At 40.4% G+C, this 22417-nt stretch overlaps 1 protein-coding gene across 2 annotated transcripts in view; it reads right to left on the bottom strand.

Annotated features, from left to right (window-relative positions):
- Window positions 1-896: 896 nt before the first annotated feature.
- The window catches only part of LOC141167145 (sialic acid-binding Ig-like lectin 12), a 46708-nt gene continuing 25187 nt past the window's right edge, over window positions 897-22417 (bottom strand). For both annotated transcript variants that reach the window (XM_073654530.1, XM_073654531.1), the window contains exons 4-9: window positions 20351-20716; window positions 15121-15228; window positions 14698-14725; window positions 6167-6228; window positions 6035-6081; window positions 897-3566 (exon numbers count right to left, since the gene is read on the bottom strand). In XM_073654530.1, coding sequence (XP_073510631.1) covers window positions 3402-3566; window positions 6035-6081; window positions 6167-6228; window positions 14698-14725; window positions 15121-15228; window positions 20351-20716 — 776 coding nt within the window. In that variant the 3' untranslated portion in view covers window positions 897-3401. The remainder of the gene's footprint in view (window positions 3567-6034; window positions 6082-6166; window positions 6229-14697; window positions 14726-15120; window positions 15229-20350; window positions 20717-22417) is intronic.

Here is a 22417-nt window from a genome sequence, read left to right as displayed (position 1 = left end):
TAATATAATAAATGGAATATAATCCAAAAATATATGTATTTGCAAAAAGCACACAAAATATATGGCTCAAAGCAACATACTGCCAGCACAGTCAAAAGGGTCAATGAATAGTCCAACTAGAAAAAGTTGTGGCAACCTAAAAATAAATAAAGCAACCAGATAGAGGTAAATATCTCATGCGTATCACCACTAAAGTTGTGGCTTCATCAGGGGCCAAAAAATGCAATCACATATAACAGCAAGATTTTTATTGCCTACTGGACCTTTGTTGTCGATTCATGTTATGATATGAGCCCATCAGAGTATCTACTGATATTTTGATGGAACAACTAGGCCATGCCCTGCAGCTCTGTTTGTATTGATTGATCATTGTGTATTAGCAAACGGTAATCCAAGATCACATGGGGTTCGGTCCAAAGAAGATTGATGTCTTTCCAACTAAGTATTTATGGTAGGTTACCACACTCTTGTGGCAGATCGGTGCAAAAGTAAGGTCCAGCCCCAGAGCAATAAGACAAAAAACATGACACTCAAGATGACTCAATAGATTTTGAGAATTTAATAGTAGAAAAAGTAGTAAAAAAACAAACTTTTCGGTCATGTAAGACCTTCCTGAGTGTACAGAAATTTTGGTAGTGGACATGAATGAGAGGTGCAGTGCAAGGGTGATGGCGGTAGGAACACGACGTCATTTGGAACCAGCGGCGGACACCGTGTTCCCACCGCCATCACTCTTGTTATAAGATACCACACAGTGGTTTATATAGAAGCTGGACACTGCACCTCTCATTCATGTCCACTATGGAAATTTCTGTTCACTGAGGAAGGGTTTACATGACCAAAACATTTTTTTGTACAACTTTTACTACTATTAAATTCTCAAAATCTATTGAGTTATCTTGAATGCCAAGTTTTTCGTCTTATTTCCACCTAAGTATAGCATAATTAGAAATAACCCTCTATTATCCATTCCTCCACTCACCAATGAAATTGACAAAATTATCAGATAATTGCTGCTTAAGTTGAGTAAATAGAGCAAAAGTATGGACTGCAAACTGGAGGTCCCTTTTAAAAAAGGATGCCTCTAGTCTGCTTGATTGTTAAGAAAAAATAGCATGGAACCTGGCGTGCAATGTTTTATAGATGTCCGGTCAATTTTATATATACAAGATTTACACATACATTGGAGGAACCTTCAGGAGATGGACCTTGTGTATTTCATGGTATCATCCATTCATGCTTTTTGTAAAAGGCTGATGACAAGAACATAATGTCCAAATAAAATCATGACTGTTGCTTTTTGAGTTTCTAGATTGGCCGTACGATTTGAAAAACTTCCAAGAAGATCTCTCAGAGATCTGGTTCTAATATCATTATCTCCTAATGAAAAACATGAGTAATAATAAGAATTTACACTAGATGCAGTGCTCTATTGGCTCTACTAAGGAGAAAGTGTTGGTAGATTCTTCAAGAAAGGAGCATGGATTGATCAACTGTTCCACCGCTTTCATGGTGGCAAACTATGGTCGCTAGACTGTTCATGAAGTCTTTCATTGCTCTATTATAGCCATTTAGCTACGTGATGTTCTGATGGATTCAATAAATCCTAAAAAGAGTTATCAATTTTGACAATCCATGTTTTTGTTAGACTGGTCCTTCAATCAATTTTGACAATTCATCTTTTGTTACACTGGTCCTTCAATAACAATCTGAATATAAGGTTTCCAGTTGGAGGAGCTCAAAAGCAATTAGAGGTAGTCAATGGGGAAGATAAGAAGGCAAATGTACAATTTCCCTGCAATGTCTCCAGAGGTATAATTAAGTATTACATAATGTTTGTAGAAACTTTTGTAGTCATTGGACTGTCTATGTGATGCATGGCCTCGCTTGGTCCTGCAAAGATGCTCTTCATAGTTGTCCTCTATTCTGACTTATTTGCTGAGGAATCTTCTCATCACGCTTCCCTCTATTATATAACTTAGAATGTCCTAATACAATCATGAATATAAGCTTCAAAATATAAACAGACCTTTTAATATTTACTTTGTTCTCAGACTAGGATCTGACAGAGACAGAAAAGGGACCCTGTGCAAGATAGTATGTAGGACTTTTACAGTCCAACAGTTCTTATAATAATATAATAATAATATTTTTTTATTTTTATAGCGCCAACATATTCTGTAGCACTTTACAATTTTAGGGGAGACTTATACAGACAATACAGAATAAGCATATCTCAAATCAAAAGGAGTGAGGGCCCTACTCGCAAGCTTACAGTTTATGAAGAAATGGGGGAGACACAAAAGGTAAAGTATACATATATTGTATAATGCAGCCTTGATATACTAAATAGGATAAATAATAATACATGGACTGGTCGCCAGGCAGTCTCTGTACAGTCCTGACCGAGGCTATTAAGTACATGGATGGTATGAACATGAAATTGAAGATTTTAATATGGGGGAAAACTGGGACGGACAGATAGTGTGTTTAGGCGATACGCCAGTCTAAAGAAATGGGTTTTTAGAGTCCGCTTGAAACTGTGGGTATTGGGAATTAATCAAACTGTCCTGAGTAGTACATTCCAAAGAATTGGCGCAGCATGCAAGAAATCTTGGAGACGGGAGTGGGATGTTCGGGTTATGGAGGATTTTAGTTTTAAGTCATTGGCAGAACGGAGGGCACATGTAGGGTGGTAGACTGAGACAAGGGAGGAGATGTAGGGGGGTACTGAAGCATGGAGCGCTTTGTAGGTAAGCATGATAAGTTTAAATTAAACTCTATATTGGATGGGTAACCATTGCAATGACTGGCACAGGAAAGAGGCATCGGTGTAGCGGTTGGCGAGGAATATGATCCTTGCTGCTGCATTAAGGACGGATTGGAGAGGGGAGAGTTTAGTAAGAGGGAGACCGATTAGTAGAGAGTTGCAATAGTCGAGACGAGAATGAATAAGAGCTACAGTAAGAGTTTTTGCCGAGTCAAAGGTGAGAAATGTCCTGATTCTTGAGATGTTTTTGAGGTGTAGATGACATGAACAAGCGAGTGATTTGATGTGAGGAGTGAAGGGAAGAATCAAAAATGACCCCAAGACAGCGGGCTTGATGCTGGGGAGTAATGGTTCTTCATAATGCACCCATTTATGTACTGATTTGGTGATGGTAGTGGCCCCTTCTTACTAGTCTTAGGCTAAGGATAAAATACAGTCTACATGCTAAATATTTGATTGATGAATTCTTTAAAAACAAAATGGTTGAGGTTAATGCCAAGGACCAGGAGCCTCAAGAACTCATCACCAAAGCTGGAACAAATTTGGCAGATTTTTTTGTAGTTGACCTATTCACTTTATCCCAAATTTCTTTTAGATTGGTTACTGTATAATTCAGTTGTTCTTTCATATTTCACCCATTGATAGATGAATATATATCTTGATGAGCACCAGAGGTCTTGACAGCAGCATATACAACGAGAGAATCATTGTCTGGCTTACTCTCCTTACTTCTACTCCTTGTTTTTTCCTGCAAGGAGGACACGTTTAAATGTGCGTAGAGGATTCCTGCAGAGTCCTACAATGTGAAGAGAAAAAGAGAGGATTAAAGTGTCTGCATCCATTATATCTCTTTGCCTGCCTTGAAAGAGATGTTTAGGGACAATGGGGCTGATTCATTAAGATTAGCCTAGCACATTCCAGTTTTAAAGAAGGGTTTATTGAAGTACAATGAGTGTGTGCATTTCTTAACGATTTTGGCAATTCTCTGTGATGTGCGCCTTCATGTGTCTCAGCAGAAATGCTACTCTAGGCAGGGACTGGAGTAGCATTTTTGGCAAAAAAATAAGCATTTTTTAATAAATTGCAAGGGTTGGAGTGGCCATCGTGGCTCTTTCCCAACACCCCAGTGTCCCACCCGGGTGTCTCCCCTTCCCATTTCTGGGGAGTTGCTTCAAAAATTTTGGAAACTGCCAAAAGTTGCAAAATGTTTCCCAAACTCCTTGCTGAGCAAACAAATTGTGACTTTTCAAAGCTTTAGCACCAGTGTTGTGGAGTAAAAGCATTGATGATTCTGCTCCAATGACTATTGTTGCAATGACTATGGGTGGCCCCTATCAGGACTAAATCCATAAATGAAAACTTTCCTTAAACAAAAATGTGGCTCCCGTAAAATTCGAAAACTTCTTAATGGCCAGCGCCAGGTTTATACAGAGCGTTTGGTGACAGAGTGTCAGTGGGCACATTTATTACTTAAAAGTTTCCTCTTTGCCATTAAAAAGCTATAACCTTTTGATTTTTTGTACGACGGCTTGTTATTTGCTAGACAATATGTGGGGGAAAAAATTCAAACATTTTATTTTTATTTATTTTTTTAATTTAAAGTAGTTTACAGCAACAATAACATGTTAACTTTATCCTACTTTGCTTCTTGAAAAATAATCAAAATAACTTTATAATTGGTTTGTGTCACCGTATCCATTTTTTAATTTTGGTTGACATTGCTGTGTAAGGGTTTATTTTTTGCTATATGTTTTTATCATTATCATTTTTGGGATCCATATGACTTTCTGATCTCTTGAATTGTGATCAAATGAAATTCTGACTAAAAAAACAGCAAATCTGTCACTTCAATTTTTTTTACAATATTGGATAAATATTGTGATATTACTAGTTCAGATTAGTAGGCATGTTGACATACGAAATGTGAATTATTTTTATTTCTGAATGAAATTATTTATTCTTTTTTAAATATGTTTTATTGTTTTTTTCTATTTTTATTAATCTGCCTAAGAGTGAAACATGACAGACACTGACATTGCCATTGGCACCCTGCAGTCAGTCAGTGCAAATGTCGTAGGGGAAAAAAGATGTCAAAAAGTATACCTCTCCGCCATTTTCCAACTTCTTATATGACACAATTGACAGCATTATCTAAAGGGGTTCGACTGCTTTGTTTTCAGGAGATAGACTTGGGTGCTGACTGTATAACATTTCTGAGTCCAGTCATATAGTTCTCTACGTGTACAGAGTGAGGTGAGTGGAGCTAATGTAGTTCTTGCATGTGAACTTGCATGTGGTCAGCACATTATGGTACTACTTCCCGGTATGAAGGTTGACCATAGTTATGAAATAATTGTAGGCCCAATACTTGTTTAGACATCTGATTTTACTTTTCTAGGAAACATAATTTTATTATAGACTTGGACAAATATATTTGAGTGGAAATTAATTTTTCACTCAAATTTTGCAAAAATCCTAATTATCCAGAAAGAAATTATTTGTAATCGACAATGCACGAATTAAGGAAAAATGGCAATTGACGACCACATAATAAGGGATTTTCAATTTGAAGAAAATTTGCTGCATCAGATTTTCCGGTTAAATCTGCCCACTTTGGAGAATTTGAACCTCATCAGATCCACTTGCCTCTAATTATATGGACTTAATCTCTTTCTGAGGATCACAAGATGGCCTTCATGTCATCACAGACAGTAAAGTCTTCCATATACATTAGAAAGTCATCCAAACCCAAATGTGCAAGATTGACTGACAGTCTACTGTTTATTGGGGCCTCCTGACTCTCCCATGACATATGACGTTTAGACAGAGAAGGATTTGGCATATCAGATTTCCAATGGCCAATACTTTTTTCTTCGGGAGATAAGTTGCTGTCGGAGGCTGGCAGTGAAACTCTCATAAAGAACATTAAAGCCTTTGGTGGAACTGAATGTTCTTATTGATGGGGAAGTCGGGAGAGATAGCTGTTGGCGAAATGATTATTTGATCAACTGCTATCTATTGTGTATGGAGGACTAGTTGGTCCATAACATTAAAATTTGAATGAATTAGGTCAACAACATATTTTTATCTATAAGCCAACCTAAACAGTGAAAAAAGTTGCATTGTGCTCCCCAAGTGGAGAATCCTTTGAACATACAGTACATGAACATCCAGGGCTACAATCTGGACAAGTTGACCAAATCCTTTATATCATTATCAAGAGAATTGAAAAGGAATAACTCATGAAGCTGTCATAAATCTCACCTCTTGTGGTGGTGGAGGAGCACTGGAGGATGCTCTCGGCGTTTGCACTAGAAAGAAAATGGAAATAAAAGTAAAATCTTATTTTATTGGAACAGGAGAAATGTCTTAGGTGTTTTATGCAGAGAAACTCACTGTTTTTAGGAGTGTTCTTTCCTCCTAATGCAATTTCTGAGGTCAGATGATTATTGTCTTCCCTGAAAAAAAGATGCATTGTTAAGCTATTGAAAACAGAAGAGTTCTTTAAACTCCTCCATGATTGACCATTACTGAGTAATGATTACCTGCTACACATGAGCAAATTTATTCCAGCAAACTGAATGTGCCAAAAATGTTTTTAAAAAACTGAAAGTTTTGGAATTTTCTTAGAATGAAACCAACAAAATGGCAAATGGCCCGCCATGATCATGCTGGATTATAAAGGGCCGGGAAAGAGTTAAAAACAGGTTTATGTATATTCAACCTGGCCTCACTTATCCCCCTGTATGGCTTCACTTCAGACAGCTTCTTCGATCTGGACTTCACCATGCCATCTTTGGCTTCTTTTACATTAACAATAAGACATTTTGGAGCCTAATCTGTGCGGGTGATAAAAAATGCTGAAGATAGACTGAAGAAGTAAACCATAGATGGACTGCAAGGCAAGACAGGTGAGGGCCGGGTGAGTATAATTTTTTTTTTAATCTTTTTTATGCTCTGGGATTGGAAGAAATTCCAGAGCATAATAATACATTTTCATTCTGGTCGAATTACCTTGATGCTAACTGAATTTTATGGAAAAAGTTAAGCCATTATGAAATTTGCATTTTTACAGAATTGCTCCAACTTTTAAATTCAATATAGCTTTTATATTTGATCTATTAATGCACAGCTGTGATAAGTATAGATGAGCAAACCTTTCAAGGTTCAGTCTGGTTACGATCGCCGAACTTCCCGATGGTCGCCGAACATTTCGGAACCCCATTGAATTTAATGGGAGGCAAAACCAAATGCATAGCCAACACGTTCAGTGGGACCCAAAAACTGCCAAAACAGCTCCAATTAGGGGCAGAACACTAATGGCATCAATTTACCCACAGTCAAAATTTTATAATAGCACAGCAGCAGTCAGCCATGGGCCATGCATGAGGTATCAGAGTCTGGGCCAGCATTTACAGCTTTGAATTTAACTTCAAATTAAGATGAGGTGGGTGAGGAATCGGTGTAGGTCTGCTGTGCTGGGAGCCCTGATACCACATGCAACAGCTCAACATGCTTTTATGCTCAGCCACACTCAGATGGCAGAAAAATCAGATTCATAGATTATTATTGGTAGAAAAATTTAAGAATAGTAACAGGTAGTTGACTGATCAATTGACCCACAGTATACTTTTTATAATGGCACAGCAGCAGTCAGCCATGGGCCAAGCATGAGGAATTAGCATCTGGGCCAGCATTTACAGCTTTGAATTTTGCTTTAAATTAAGACGAGGTTGGTGAGGGATCAGTGTAGGTCTGCTGGGCTGGGAGCCCTGATATTTCATGCAACGGCTCATGCTTTTCTGCTCAGCCACACTTAGGCGTCACAAATATCAGTTTCGTAGACTACTATTGATATAAAAATGTAAGGATTGTAACACAGGGAGTTTACTGAGAGAAAGTGCAGGCCTACCGGTCTGGGAGCCATATTGCTACAGGCAAAAAATTACTGCCGCACACCACATAAATTTCCCAAGAGTAGAAATAGTATAATGAGGCTCTGACACCCCTTCCACTACAAGCAACCCACCAGATGGAGACCCAACTTGGGGTCTCCACATTTCCAAAAATTATTGCCACCCACCTCTAAAGTGGCATCAATTTCCCAAAAGTAGAAATAGAATGATGGGGCACTGATACCCCTTCCACTATAGGCAACCCTCCAGATGGAAACCCAACTTGGAGTCTCTACATTTAAAAAAAATTGTTAGTAACATCAGCAGCGGTAGCAACAGCAGGCACAGATCACGACAAAAGATCAATGCAGCACACTGAAAACTACACCATCGCCCATTGCACAATCTGCAATTGGGGTGAAAAAGTCATTAGAGATCCATGACTTGTTCATCTTGATGAAAGTTAGGTGGTCTACACTTTCAGAAGACAGCCGGCTGTGCTTATCCATCAGGACAACACTAGCAGCGCTGAAGACACATTTTGAGAGAACACTGACTGCCGGGCATGGGAAAACCTCAAAGGCATGACAGACGAGCTCAATCCACTCTTCCATTTTTGAAGACCAAAATGCAAAAATTTCAACCCCCCCCTGATGGCATTGATATTGAGCTCTAGATGCTCTTGCACCATGATCTCCAGTCGTTCACTACGTGTCAGACTTGTACTCTGTTCTGCTGATGCACGGGCTGGTCTAAAAAAAATGTGTGAAATGATTTACAGAAATTGCTTCAGTCCCTCACACTGCTGCTGCTGATAATGTTTTTGCGTTGACAACTGAATGTTCCTGGGGTTGGAAGTCTATAACTGCGATGCACACTGTGTACCTCAATGCTCTATTGGGCAAAACCACTCTTAAGATTGTCTACAAGCGTGTTTCGATACTTCACCATGCGTCCCTTTCCTGGCGGGGAAGCATCTGGCAAAATTTAGTACTGTGGATCTAACAGAGTGGCAACTAAGTAGTCAGCAATATTTCTAACCCCAACAATACAGCATCATGTTGCAGATAGTGCAGCAAGACGGCGCTCATGTGTCAGGTGCTTCCATGAGGTCCAAGTCCATGGTGTGTTGGTGGTGATAATACTCAAGGTTGCTTCCTCCATCCGCTCTAGCCAACCACGGACACAGACAGGGGATCATTATCCTGTTCATCTCCTAGCTGTTGTGCGCCCATCACCTATTCCTCCTCGTCCTCCTCCATTTGTTGCTCGGCTCCTGCACCTTCACTAACAGTTTGTCTGGTACCATGATCCCCCCTTGATCACTGTAATCCACCCTCCCATGGCACTCGCATATGCGACGACAGTCCAGAACGTAGAGATATTGCTATCCTTTCCACATCCTCCTCTGCTTTCTCCTCTTCCTGTGAAACCACCACCCCAACCCAAAGACTATTAAAAGTGTGCTTCAGCATATAGATGACTGGAAAATTTATTCTGATGACAGCATTGTCAGAGCTAACTTTTCTAGTAGCCATTTCTAAATTGTGCAAAAGGGTGCCGAAGTCCTTCATCTGTGTCCACTCCGCTAGCATAATTTGTGCCACATAAGTACTGCGTTGGCCTAGGATATGCAATATTTTCATACTGCTCCAGGGCTCATCGCTTCTGCCACAGTCGCTGCAACATGTGCAAAGTGGAACTCTACCATGTCAGCACATCGCATATCAACCGGTTAACTGGTAGGCTGATAGGCCACTGTAGTGATGCAAGTCAAGACCCACAGGGTGCGAACGGCGGAAGTGAGCACACAGTGACAGTGCTTTCTGCAGCAGTGCATCCAGGCCGGGATAGTTTTTTGAGAAATTTCTGTACCACCAGGGTGAGGGCATGAGCCATGCAAAGCACATGTGTGAGGTTGCCTCAGCATAGGGCCACCACTAGGTTTGCAACTTTATCGCACACAGCCTTCCCTGGTTCCAGGTTCAGTGGAGACAGCCATTGCTCAAACTCGGCCTGGATAGCTGTCCACAACTCTTGAGTGTGTGACTGTGATCTCCAAAGCATGTTAATTTAAACACAAGGAGAGGTTGAGGGAGCAGGTAAAGGCCCTAGGAGGAGGCAGAAGCAGTGGAGGAATTGTTACATACAGAGGTATGTCCCGCAAGCCTTGTGGATTCCAAGACTTGTGGAGCAGCCCCTTCCCCACCTGCCCCCACAGCCACCAAAGTCACCCAGTGCCTAGTCAGGGAGCTGTGACCACAGCGGCGGGACCGAGGTCTGGCTGCTGTGCTGAGAGAGAATGGATTAGGGTGAACATGACAAACTGCTGGTCTGTGAGTGAGGTGCAAGGGAGATGTTATAATGGATTGTGAAATATGTGGTGTAATCAGTGAAATAAAAACAGCAAGCATGTCTACTTCTGTAATAGCTGATGGGCTCTCATTCACCCCACCTGTAGTGGGTAAACAAGTGGAAGTTCTGAGGTTGGAGACCTGTGTGAGAACATTTGCCACAGTGATGGAGGAGGAAGAAGCAGCACATGTGGTTGATGGGGCAGCCAGTGGTTGCCGAGGCCCCGCTAGTCCACATTTTAGAGCAGTGAGATTCCCAGACTAACGCATATTCATAGAATCATAGAATCATAGAATGGTAGAGTTGGAAGGGACCTCCTGGGTCATCTGGTCCAACCCCCTGCTCAAAGCAGGATTCACTAAATCATCTCAGACAGATGTCTGTCCAGCCTCTGTTTGAAGACGTCCATTGAAGGGGAACTCACCACCTCTCGTGGCAGCCTGTTCCACTCATTAATCACCCTAACTGTCAAAAAGTTTTTTCTAATATCTATTATGTGTCTCCTCCCATTTAGTTTCATCCCATTGCTTCTAGTCTTTCCTTGTGCAAATGAGAATAAAGATGATCCTTCTACAATGTGACAGCCCTTGACATATTTGTAGACAGCTATTAAGTCTCCTCTCAGTCTTCTTTTTTGCAAGCTAAACATTCCCAAATCCTGCAACCGTTCCTCATAGGACATGGTTTGCAGACCATTCACCATTCTGGTCGCTCTTCTCTGAACTTGCTCCAGTTTGTCTATGTCTTTTTTAAAATGTGGTGCCCAAAACTGTACACAGTATTCCAGATGAGGTCTGACCAAAGAGGAGTAAAGACCGATAATGACTTCACGTGATCTAGACTGTATGCTTCTGTTAATACATCCCAGAATTGTATTTGCCTTTTTTGCTGCTGCATCACACTGTTGACTCATGTTCAGTCTATGATCTATTAGTATACCTAAGTCTTTTTCACATGTACTGTTGCTTAGCTCTATTCCTCCCATTCTGTATATGCTTTTTTTCATTTTTATTGCCCAGATGTAGTACTTTGCATTTTTCCCTGTTAAAAACCATTCTGTTGGTTGCTGCCCACTGCTCCAGTTTATTTAGGTCTTTTTGAATCCTCTCTCTCTCTTCTCTAGTATTAGCTATCCCACCTAGCTTTGTGTCATCAGCAAAAAGCTAGGAGGGATAGCTAATACTAGAGAAGAGAGAGAGAGAGGATTCAAAAAGACCTAAATAAACTGGAGCAGTGGGCAGCAACCAACAGAATGGTTTTTAACAGGGAAAAATGCAAAGTACTACATCTGGGCAATAAAAATGAAAAAAGCATATACAGAATGGGAGGAATAGAGCTAAGCAACAGTACATGTGAAAAAGACTTAGGTATACTAATAGATCATAGACTGAACATGAGTCAACAGTGTGATGCAGCAGCAAAAAAGGCAAATACAATTCTGGGATGTATTAACAGAAGCATACAGTCTAGATCACGTGAAGTCATTATCGGTCTTTACTCCTCTTTGGTCAGACCTCATCTGGAATACTGTGTACAGTTTTGGGCACCACATTTTAAAAAAGACATAGACAAACTGGAGCAAGTTCAGAGAAGAGCGACCAGAATGGTGACTGGTATGCAAATATTGATCGAGCATATGCTGGTTCATGCAAGCAGTAGTAAAAATATTGCAATTTTTGCCTCTACTGAGTCATTTTTTTCAAAATTGGCAGATAACGTGAGTTTGGTCATTCTTTGCAGTCTCAAAAAAGGCCCAGGCAAGACAACCCATGCTGCTCCTGTGATTTACAGACCTGCGACTGCTTCTTGCCATGGCCAGAATTGTGGCTTTGGATGCAGTGCTTGTTATGGTTGCCTCACACCCTGTCTGTGCGGAAAGCCGCAACATAACCTCCTCGTCTTTCTACTCCACTTCATCTGCTGAGCTACTCAGCTACGTGCCTCTGGGTTCACACCAAGTAGGATCAGCAACCTCATCATCCTCGCTGTTCTCGCTCTCCTTGCCCTGAGAGTGACCCTCCTCCTCTTCCAGCCCTGACAGCACAGTACAGTACTTGTGTGCCTCAGGTATGTGAGTCTCATCAGGATCACCTCCTGGGGTTAACGTCTGATGATGAGTGTCTGGATTCTGCTTGGACCCTATTTTGGTTGGAGAGTTGAGAGTTGTGACACGGGGGGGTAAACAAAGGTAATTGGGGTCCCACCTCTGAGCATTGTACTATGTGTGATGTTAAGGTGGATGAAGAGGAGGAGAGGTAACGTGATGCAGTGGTTGCCATCAACTGGAGCACATGCTCCTTCTCGCCTTCCTCCACCAGGCGTACCGCTGTGCAGCTGCCAAATAAAGGGAGTCAAGTAGCCCATCCAGTAACAGTTGCTAGTTCTCTTTGGATAGGACGAAATGGTGTTTCTTCAGTAGAGCTTTCAGTAACCATACCACATACACTATGTACACCTCGCTTTTTCCCACTCATTTTGGATGTACCCTTCCCCTCTTTTAACCAGCTGTTTCACAATCTTAGGCCCAGACCAGTCAGACAAATGTCACTAAATTAACAACCAGTATTTATTTGCTGAGATAGTGTGTCTGGACCACACCATTAGCAGAAAGGATTTAAATTCTGAAATGTGGACTGGTGTCTGGACCACACTGTAGCATCAGCGTCTCTGCCCCCTGCCAGGCTGAGATGCCGTCCCCCTTACCACCGTGGTCCTGCTCCGGCATCTTCCGGTGTCCCTGCTGCTGCTGCTGGTGCATGCAGCTTCTCTGGTTCTGTGCTTAGGGCGCGCACGCGCTCTCTCCCTCTTAAAGGGGCCACGCGCGCCTTCCTAAAAAGTCCCCGGCCAATGGCTGGAGGACTTTCTCTATAAAAGGCACCTCCTCCAATATGGAGGTGCCCGTGCAAGGTTGGTGCTCTGTGATTCTTACTTTGCTTCAGCCCTCAGGTCCTCTGCAAGTCAGTCCTGTCCACCAGTCTGATCTTCAGTCCAGTCTGCCAGTCTGACTACTTTCCAGCCCCACAGTCTGTCCTACAGTTCAGTCCGCCAGTCTGTCTATGGGCTCTGCCCACCTGCTTACCTGGAAGCACCTGCCTGTTACCTGCCGTGTCTGCCCGCCTGCTTACCTGGAAGCACCCACCTGTTACCTGCCCTGCCCGCCTGCCTGCTTACCTGGAAGCACCTGCCTGTTACCTGCCGTGCCCACCAGCCTGCTTACCTGGAAGCACCTGCCAGTTACCAGTTGTACCCGCCTGCCTGCTTACCCAGAGCACCCGTCTGGCTATCACCCGATTCAGCCTGCTTAGCTACCCAGACCACCCGTCAGCCTGCCTGCCGTGCTCATCCGCTGTACTGGTCAGTTCCTGCCTTCTGACCCGTGGGAGTCACCTGCTCTCATACAAGGTCGGTCCCAGAGTGGCACCTGGTCCCTCTGCTCAGTTCCTCCCTAGTTCACGGAGTCGACTGAGCTGCCGTGCGACCTTGGTCGGGCCGAGTAGATACTTAGTCACGCCCCTCTGGTCCCTCCTTGCACCGCAGCACCAAGGTTCCATCACCCGGATCCGTAACACACACTATCATCAAAAAGGATTTAGGTTCTGAAATGTTAAATAGCCTGGACCACACTGATAGTGGAAAGGAATTTGATTCTGAAATGTGGACTGCTGTCTTGATCACACTATTAGCAGAAATGATTTAGATTGTGAAACGTGGACTGAAGGCTGGACCACATTATTAGCACAAACGGTTTACATGATTGAAGATTGGTTTGACACAGGGTCATATCTATCTGAACTTGCTGACAATAAATCACTTAGCTATCTGACTACTTTCAGCAGGAGCATTCTCTCTGCGCTATTACACTGACAAAGTGGCACCAAAACATCAAGTCCGCTTTTTATATGGAGAGGGACACATGACTTTGGCATCCAATGACACAAACTCTTGTGTCTGGACATTGTGGATTGTTTCTGCGCCATGATTGGCTGCTGGAAACTCCACAAATTAAGTTTATTTAAAAAGAAATAAGTCAGCCACTCCTCTGACCTCTCCCCATCCCCACACCTTATCAAACATGTGCCCCCACTCATTATATAGCACCACTATCATAGCCAAAGTCCTAATAAAAGCATTAGTGTAAACTCGATCATTTACCGAACTTTGGCCAATTTTTGCTGATTTTGAGGAAAATGCTCAGGAATCCGAACACGAATCCGAATGTGCAAGGTTCGTGATGACTTTGATATTGGCAAATGTTTTCCAAACACGTTCGCTCTTCTGTAGTGTTAAGGTTTAGCTCCATTTTCTGTCTGAGTCTGAGGTCATTCAAAATCCATATATTTTCTTATTTTTACTGTTTAATACCCCCCCTCACCCATACACCTCACATAACCAAGTTAAACAGTGAAACCTTTCATATTCTGATTGCTTTTTGTGTACTACTACAAACCAATTAAGCAAATACACTAAATTTTCAGCTATCCAAAGATCTGCATACATAGATAAAATCCATCATCATAGAACATTGATAAATGATACAGAAAATATTGTAATAGTTTGTGTTGTTTTCTGCACTTGTTGTAAAATAATAGTGGCCCATCATTGTGTTATTTATATGCAGTGTATATCTATGATTAGGCAAAAAATGTAATACATAAGGATATTTATAAACACACAAACCTTCTGCTCTGCTTCTGGCAAATAATACCTAGAAGAAGAATTAAAATAGAATAATAATAATTAATACTTGCATTATAATCTAGAAAAAAAACAATATTCTGTCACTCTGCAAGAGGAGGAGCTCCTATTATCTGTATCACGCTAAAGGGGGAGGAGTCTCAAAGCTCCTCCTATCTGTATCACACTGCAGGGGGAGGAGTCTCATAGCTCCTCCTATCTGTATAACACTGCACAGGGAGAAGTCTCATAGTTCTTCCTATCTGTATGACCCTGCTGGGGAAGGATACTCATAGCTCTTCCTATCTGTATTACCCTGCAGGGGGAGAAGACTCTTAGCTCTCTTCTATCTGTATCACCCTGCAAGAGGAAGAAAATCATAGCTCCATTCTATCTGAATCACTCTGCAGGGGGAGGGGATCTTACCTTTTTTCTTTAAGATGAAGATGATGATTACAGCACATAAAATGATTATAGGCACAGCAGCAACCAAGATATAAATCCATGTGCTATCATAAGGCTGGGTATGAGCACCTGTATCCAAAATTGATCAAGTAGAATTACTCAATGGATATTAGCTCAGATTATTATATAATTATTTAAAATTGTTATCCACCAAAAAAATCTAATTTTCTCCTATCATGTGTCAGGGTGATAACTTGCTAATCACTGGGACTCTGACTGATGGAACTACCAACAATCTTTAAATCAAGTATCTGGACCCCTAAGGTGAGGACTTTGCCACCGCATTCTAATTGAAGTGTAGGTGCGCATGTGTGGCCTCCGATCCAATAATTGTTAATGGGGTTTTTGTATACCTTTGCTCCATTCTAGAAGGGTCTTCAAGTCCCCAGTCTCCTGTTTTCAGAGAGCAAAACAAACTCCGACATGCTCTATGACGTATGCATTGCCTTAAAAAAATATTCATACTCAGTGAACTTTTCCACATTTTTTCATGTTGCACCCATAAACTTAAATGTTTTTATTGGGATTTTATGTGATACAAACAGAAAGTAGCAAGTATTTATAAAGTGTAAAGGAAATGATGCATGGTTTTCTTATTATTATAAAAATAGAAATTTGAAAATTGTGAGGTGCATTTGTATTCAGCTCTCTGTAGTCTAATGCCCCTAAATAAAATCCTCAGTGACCAATCACCTCCAGAAGTTAAATAATTATTAAATTGAGTCCACGTGTGTGTAATTTCTTCTTGGTACAACTATAGCTGTTCTGTGAAGGCTTCAGAGGTTTGTTTGAGAACATTGGGGATCAAACAACATCATAAAAACTAAGGAACACACAAGACAGGTCAGGGATAAAGTTGTGGAGAAGAGTAAAGCAGCGTTAGGTTATTACAAAAATAGCCCAAGCTCTGAACATCTCACATAGCACTGTTCAATCCATCATTCAAAAATGGAAGGAGTATGGCACAACTGCCAACCTACCAAGACATAGTCATTTATCTAAACTGACATCCCAAGCAAGAAGTGCAATAATTAGAGAAGCAGTCCTGACGCCCATGGTCACTCTGGACAATCTGCAGAGATCCACAACTCAGGTGAGAGAATCTGTCTCACAAGACAACTAATCATATACTCCACAAATCTGTCCTTTATGGAACAGTGGTGAAAAGAAAGCTAGTTTTGAAAGCAAACCATAAGAAGTCCCATTTGCAGTTTGCAAATAGCCATTTATGGGACACAGCAAACATGTGAAATAAGGTGCTCTGGTCAGATGAGATCAATGTAGAACTTTTTGGTCTAAATGCAAACGCTATGTGTAGCAGAAAACTAAAACTATGCAGAAAAGAATCTGGCACTCCAACATTAAAGAAAATCTTGAGTTTTATTTTATACAATCCAGAAAATACAGTGCTGTGTATATAAATGTGACATTTCGGTCAATCAAACCTTTCTCAAACATGCGCAAAGTGGCTAGAGTGAGAGGAGTTGAAATTGGCACAAAGCACAATGGTAATACGACTAAGTCACTGAAAAGATGGCGCCATCTGAGCACCCTCCGGTTTCTGGAGTGCCATAGTTCTCTTTACTACACATTGAAAACTAAAACTAGACATCACCCTGAAAACACTATCCCCACTGTCAAACATGGTGGTGGCAGAATCATGCTCTGTGGATGATGTTCTTCAGTAGGGACAGGGAAGCTGGTCAGAGCTGATGGATGGAGCTCTGGATGGGGCAATGCTGGAAGAAATTATATTGGAGGCTGCAAAAGACTTGAGACTGAGGAGTAGGTTCACCTCCCAGCAGGACAATGACCCCAAAACACCTGCCAGAGCTACAATGGATGGTTCAGATCAAAGCATATTCATGTGTGTGAATGGCCCAGTCACAGTGCAGACCAAAATACCATTGAGAATCTGTGTAAAGACTTGAAAATTGCTGTTCACAGACATCTCCATCCAATCTCACTGAGCGAGAGCGAGTGTGCAAAGAAGAATATCCAGATGTTCTAAGCTGATAGAGACAGACCCCAAAAGACTGCAGCAGTAATAGCAGCAAAAGTTGGTCCTACAATGTATTGACTCTGGGGGGCTGAATACAAATGCACCTCTCAATTTATATTTTTAAAATAATTAGAAAACCCTGTATCATTTCCTTTAGACTTCACAAATACTTGCTACTTTGTATTAATATATCACATGAAATCCAAATAAAATACATTCAAATTTATGGGTGTAATGTGAAGACACTATATATCTGTCATGGGATGTTAAAGGATTAGCAAAGAAAATTCAAGAGAATAAACAACAAAAATATAATGAAAGTACATTTGACAAAGAAAAAGACAAAGAATATTCTTACTTTGTTAGATTTATGCAATGGAATCACTTTCTTTTGAAATCTTTACATATATTTGGGTTTGGGAATAATTTCATTAGGAGAGTTCAAATTTTGTATATTACTCCCAAAACAAGAATTAAAGTCAACAGTAACTTATCAGATTCAGTGTTATATCCAGAGAAGGGAGAAAAGGATGTCCTCTTCCACCAATACATTTTATTTCATTTTGAAAGTCTTGGTTATAAAATTAAGAGATTCTCAAGAGATCTAGAATTTTGTATGTGGTAAATTTGAAGATAAAATGTGTCTTTATATAGATGACATTCTATTCATGCCGTCATTTTCATAATTTCAGATATACTTTTGGAGATTGTTCAGGCCTTAGAATGAATTGTCAACATCAATTTGTCAAAGATTGACTTTAATCTAATTTTTAATCTAAACTATTGTCTGTAGTATATAAATTCCCAATTTAGTCCAATTTGGTTGCAAGATTATTTTTAAAATTATTGTAAAAACTAATATTATAAGAAATTTATTATATAAAAGGTAAGGTAGGGATTAAAAGATGATTTAACATAACGTAAAAAGGGTGGTAAGATTGGAAAAAAATATTGTACATACTGTACATGACACTATTCATTTCACCTCACACGCTAATCATTTTTTACTGCTGTGCTGCTACACACTATACGCACAGTTTCTTCTGTGTTTTACGGCTTCCTTTCTGTCTTTCAGTACTAACTAAGGTATGAGCCTTGACTTCCTCTCACTATCAAAATTCACAACCAAATCCCTGCTGCATTCCTTGCCTTTGCTTTTATACAGACTAGGATACAAGGTACGAGAGACTAAGGGGAAGCCAACCAAATCATAAACACAGTCATGTGATACTTTTCTGGCTGATGCAATCTTTTGCAATGTGTGAAATGGCAGCAGCTCGCTTAGGCAATTCTCATGAACCAAATGGAGAATAGTTCAGCAAATTCCTAAAAATTCTGCATTAATTCCATCCACATGAAACTGATTCACTCATCATTAGTTATTTTTAGTTCTTTATTCATTGCATGAAATTTAATTGCTAAATTTTGGATGTCCAGTGGAATCTCTACACAAAAGATTTGGAAGACCAAATTATTTCATTAGTTAAGAGGAAAAGTTCTCTATTTAATATGCAAATATTAGAGAATTTTTAATATTTAGGATAAAATTCTTGTAATTTTTAATTTTTTTTCTTATTTTTGTGAAAGGCATAGGTGTCAAGGGTTTAGGGAAAGAGTAAGAAGAATAATGTGGGGTGATTATAAATTTAGTTGTAAGGTCTCGTAATAAAATAATAGATAATGTTCATCCAGGTTGAGGAAAAATAAAGAGGATTTATGCTGTATTTCACTAAAAAAGTCAGCATTACATTTTGACCTAGTTTAAGACTTTTCAATACATACTTAGATATTTGATGAAATAAGCAACTTATTTCTTTTTTACAACTTGGACAAAGTCCTTTTTTATTTTGTGGCATTTTTTCTAAACACGATTAATTCGTCCACTGTTGCTGAGTCCTTTCCTTGGTGAGAGTGCTACTGACTTCCATGTTTTAATGGTTATTTTCCATTACAGTATAGTAACATTTTAATGTCAATGTGTTATCAATTTTTTTCAGTGATTGAAAACATGTAAAGTATTAATGTTTTATTTAAAAAAAAAGATATTTTTTTTTAAATGGTGTAAAATATGAAAAATAATGTAAAAAGTTTTGATATTTTTCATTTTTAATCACTAGGGGGAGAAGATGCTGAAATTTGAAATGAAAAACTAGTGTACTTCTAGCTCACATTATGACTGCAGTAAAAGTGGGCGGTGTCCGCTCACGTGTGTGATGTCACTCCTCCCTTTCCCTTCTGGGCATTTGCAAAGGAATAAGGGACTATGAAGTTTAAGATCACCATGCGGAGACATTGTGTTGGTGACTGCAAAGTGATGATATAGCACAGCCAAATAAGATGGACTATCATAGCCTATATAAAAGCTGAATTTTGAAACAAACAATTTGTGGTCAGGAACGGAGCGCTAGGTGGCAATCACCAGTGATTGTGTAATAAACAGGTCTGTATAACATCTCCTCTCTGAGAGTCTCCTTGCTACCTAGCGCTCCGTTCCTGACCACAAATTGTTTGTTTCACAATTTGCCTTTCCCAACCTTGGGATTATGGCTGGTACTGCTTGGAGTGTTTAGTGAGCTCTCAAGAAACTTCCAGGACCTTAAATGATGTTTATCCGGTGACGCGGACGTAAGGTGACCAGGACTCCGTACCATGTGACCTTACCGGGAAGGAGGATGGGACAGTGGTCCTGGAGCAGCCCGAAGCCCCTCGATATCGTGCTGTTGCCGGTGTTGTGGAAGAGGCACAACCCCACCAGGTGAGCGGATAATCCCCTCACAACACATTTCTCCACTAGACCACTGGGTACTACTCAGGGTGCGCCTCTCTGTTTTTTGTATTACATATATAAAAGCTGAAGCAAGGAATGCAGCACCCATTTTGTGGTAAATATTGATAAAGAGAGGACACTATAGATTATAGTTTAGCCACAGAGATAGGGAGAGAAAGCTATAAGACATTGAAGAAACTGTGTCTGTCTGTACATCAGTGAATATTAGTTTATTAGGAAAAGAAAATAATAGCAAAAACCTCTTTTCAGTGCAACTATAGTATTTTTTTTTGCAGCAAAATCAATTTACAGTGCTTCAAGTTTCCAGGGAAAATTCGGCAAATTTACTCTACACTGTTATTGAGACATGACACATACTAACTTGAATGGTGTTTCTTCATGATAGGTCTTTTTACACTTACCATTTACCATTAGATTGGTCCCTCTTCCATACTGAATGGATGAGCTGGTTTTATTATTACCAATACAGAACTTGAGCATCACAAAGCAGTAATATGTTGTGTTGTCAGTTTCGTGAAGATCCTTTATATGGAGATTAGCCAGTCCTCTCAGCTCTGTCCTTTCTCTGTAGCTGATGTTAACCATCTCCATTAAGGGGTGATAGGCATAAAATCCTCTTGGGCTGCCCACTCTCCAGAAAACTCCCATCCACAGAGGGTCAATGCCTGATTGGCGTGTGAACGAGCAGTTGATGGTTGCAGAATTGTCTTCGTCCGGGGAGATTGTGTACTGTTGCACAACTTCAAAAGGTGGCTTGTCGGATATATCTAATATGAGAAATTTAAAAGGAAATGATTGTCAATCTACAGGGTGGGCCATTTTTATGGATACAGCTAAATTAAATGGGAATGGTTGGTGATATCAACTTCCTGTTTTTGGCACATTAGCATATGGGAGGGGGAAAACTTTTTCCAGATGGGTGGTGACCATGGGGGTCATTTTGAAGTTGGCCATTTTGGATCAAACTTTATTTTTTTTTCAATGGGAAGAGCGTGATGTGACACAGCAAACTTTTTGAGAATTTCATAAGAAACAATGGTGTGCTTAGTTTTAACGTAACTTTATTCTTTCATGAGTTTTTTACAAATTTATGACAACTTATAAAATGTGCTCAAAGTGATGCCCATTATGTTGGATTGTCAATGCAACCCTCTTCTCCCACTCTTGACACACTGATAGCAACACCGCAGCATCTGAAACAACTGATACTGGAAGCCTGTGCTAGCATTTCTTCTGCAGTGTTGCTATCAGTGTGTGAAAAGTGGGAGAAGAGGGCTGCATTGACAATCCAATACAATGGGCAGCACTTTGAACACATTTTATAAATGGTCATAAACTGGTAAAAAACTCATGAAGTGCACTTTCTTTCCCTCCGACCCCGTTTGGCTGCGTACTGCCAGCGGAATAGAAGTCTGTCTCACCGTCGCTTGTGCAATACAAGTCTGTGGCGCAGTACGCAGCAAAAAAGGCCAGGCCGGAGGCATGCTTTGCGCATGTGCAGGAGGGGAGGCCGAACAGGGCATGTCACATGGCCTGTCACATGGCCTGTCACAGGGCCCTGTGACGTGCAGGGGAGGGGGTAATATAGTAATTTAACATAGAGGCGGCAATTTAGGGTAATAGTAAGCAGATAGGATGGGTTTGCTTGTCGTCCCCTGGACACCAAGCCTCTGGAAAACAGACCTTAAAAACAGATTTCTCTGCAATAAGACCTCTGCTATGGGCCATACAGGTAAGTATAGATTTACTTTTCTATCACCTGTATGCCCATAGTAAAGGTCTAATGTCGCCTAAGGAGGTGACAGATTCCCTTTAAAATAAAAACTTAAAGAGATGAACTGGAATATACAGTAAGTTGGTGTGCATTCAGTGTGTAGGTGCATGTTCACATTGGCCATTAAACAGAGAAAACCTAAGATAAAAACATGATAAACAAATACACTGCAGCAAATAAATAAATAGCAATAATGCATGAAAATAATACAGGGTGCTTAGTTAACATACAGTGCCTACAAGTAGTATTCAACCCCCTGCAGATTTAGCTGGTTTGATAAGATGCAATAAGTTAGAGCCTTCAAACTGCAAACGAGAGTAGGTTTTATGAACAGAAGCATAAATCTTACAAACAAAAAAGTTATGTTGCTCAGTTGAATTTTATTAAATTTTAAACATAAGTGTGGGTCAATTATTATATAACCCCTATGTTTAATATTTTGTGGAATAACCCTTGTTTGCAATTACAGCTAATAATCGTCTTTTATAAGACCTGATCAGGCCGGCACAGGTCTGTGGAGTTATCTTGGCCCACTCCTCCATGCAGATCTTCTCCAAGTTATCTAGGTTCTTTGGGTGTCTCATGTGGACTTTATTCTTGAGCTCCTTCCACAAGTTTTCAATTGGGTTAAGGTCAGGAGACTGACTAGGCCACTCCAACACCTTGACTTTTTCCCTCTTGAACCAGGCCTTGG

Source organism: Phyllobates terribilis, unplaced genomic scaffold, assembly GCF_046119375.1.
Source record: "Phyllobates terribilis strain yellow unplaced genomic scaffold, ASM4611937v1 Scaffold_11__3_contigs__length_659146591, whole genome shotgun sequence".
NCBI lineage: Eukaryota > Metazoa > Chordata > Amphibia > Anura > Dendrobatidae > Phyllobates > Phyllobates terribilis.
The sequence above is the reverse complement of the archived record's forward strand: the minus strand, read 5'-3'. Positions and strand labels throughout refer to the sequence as shown.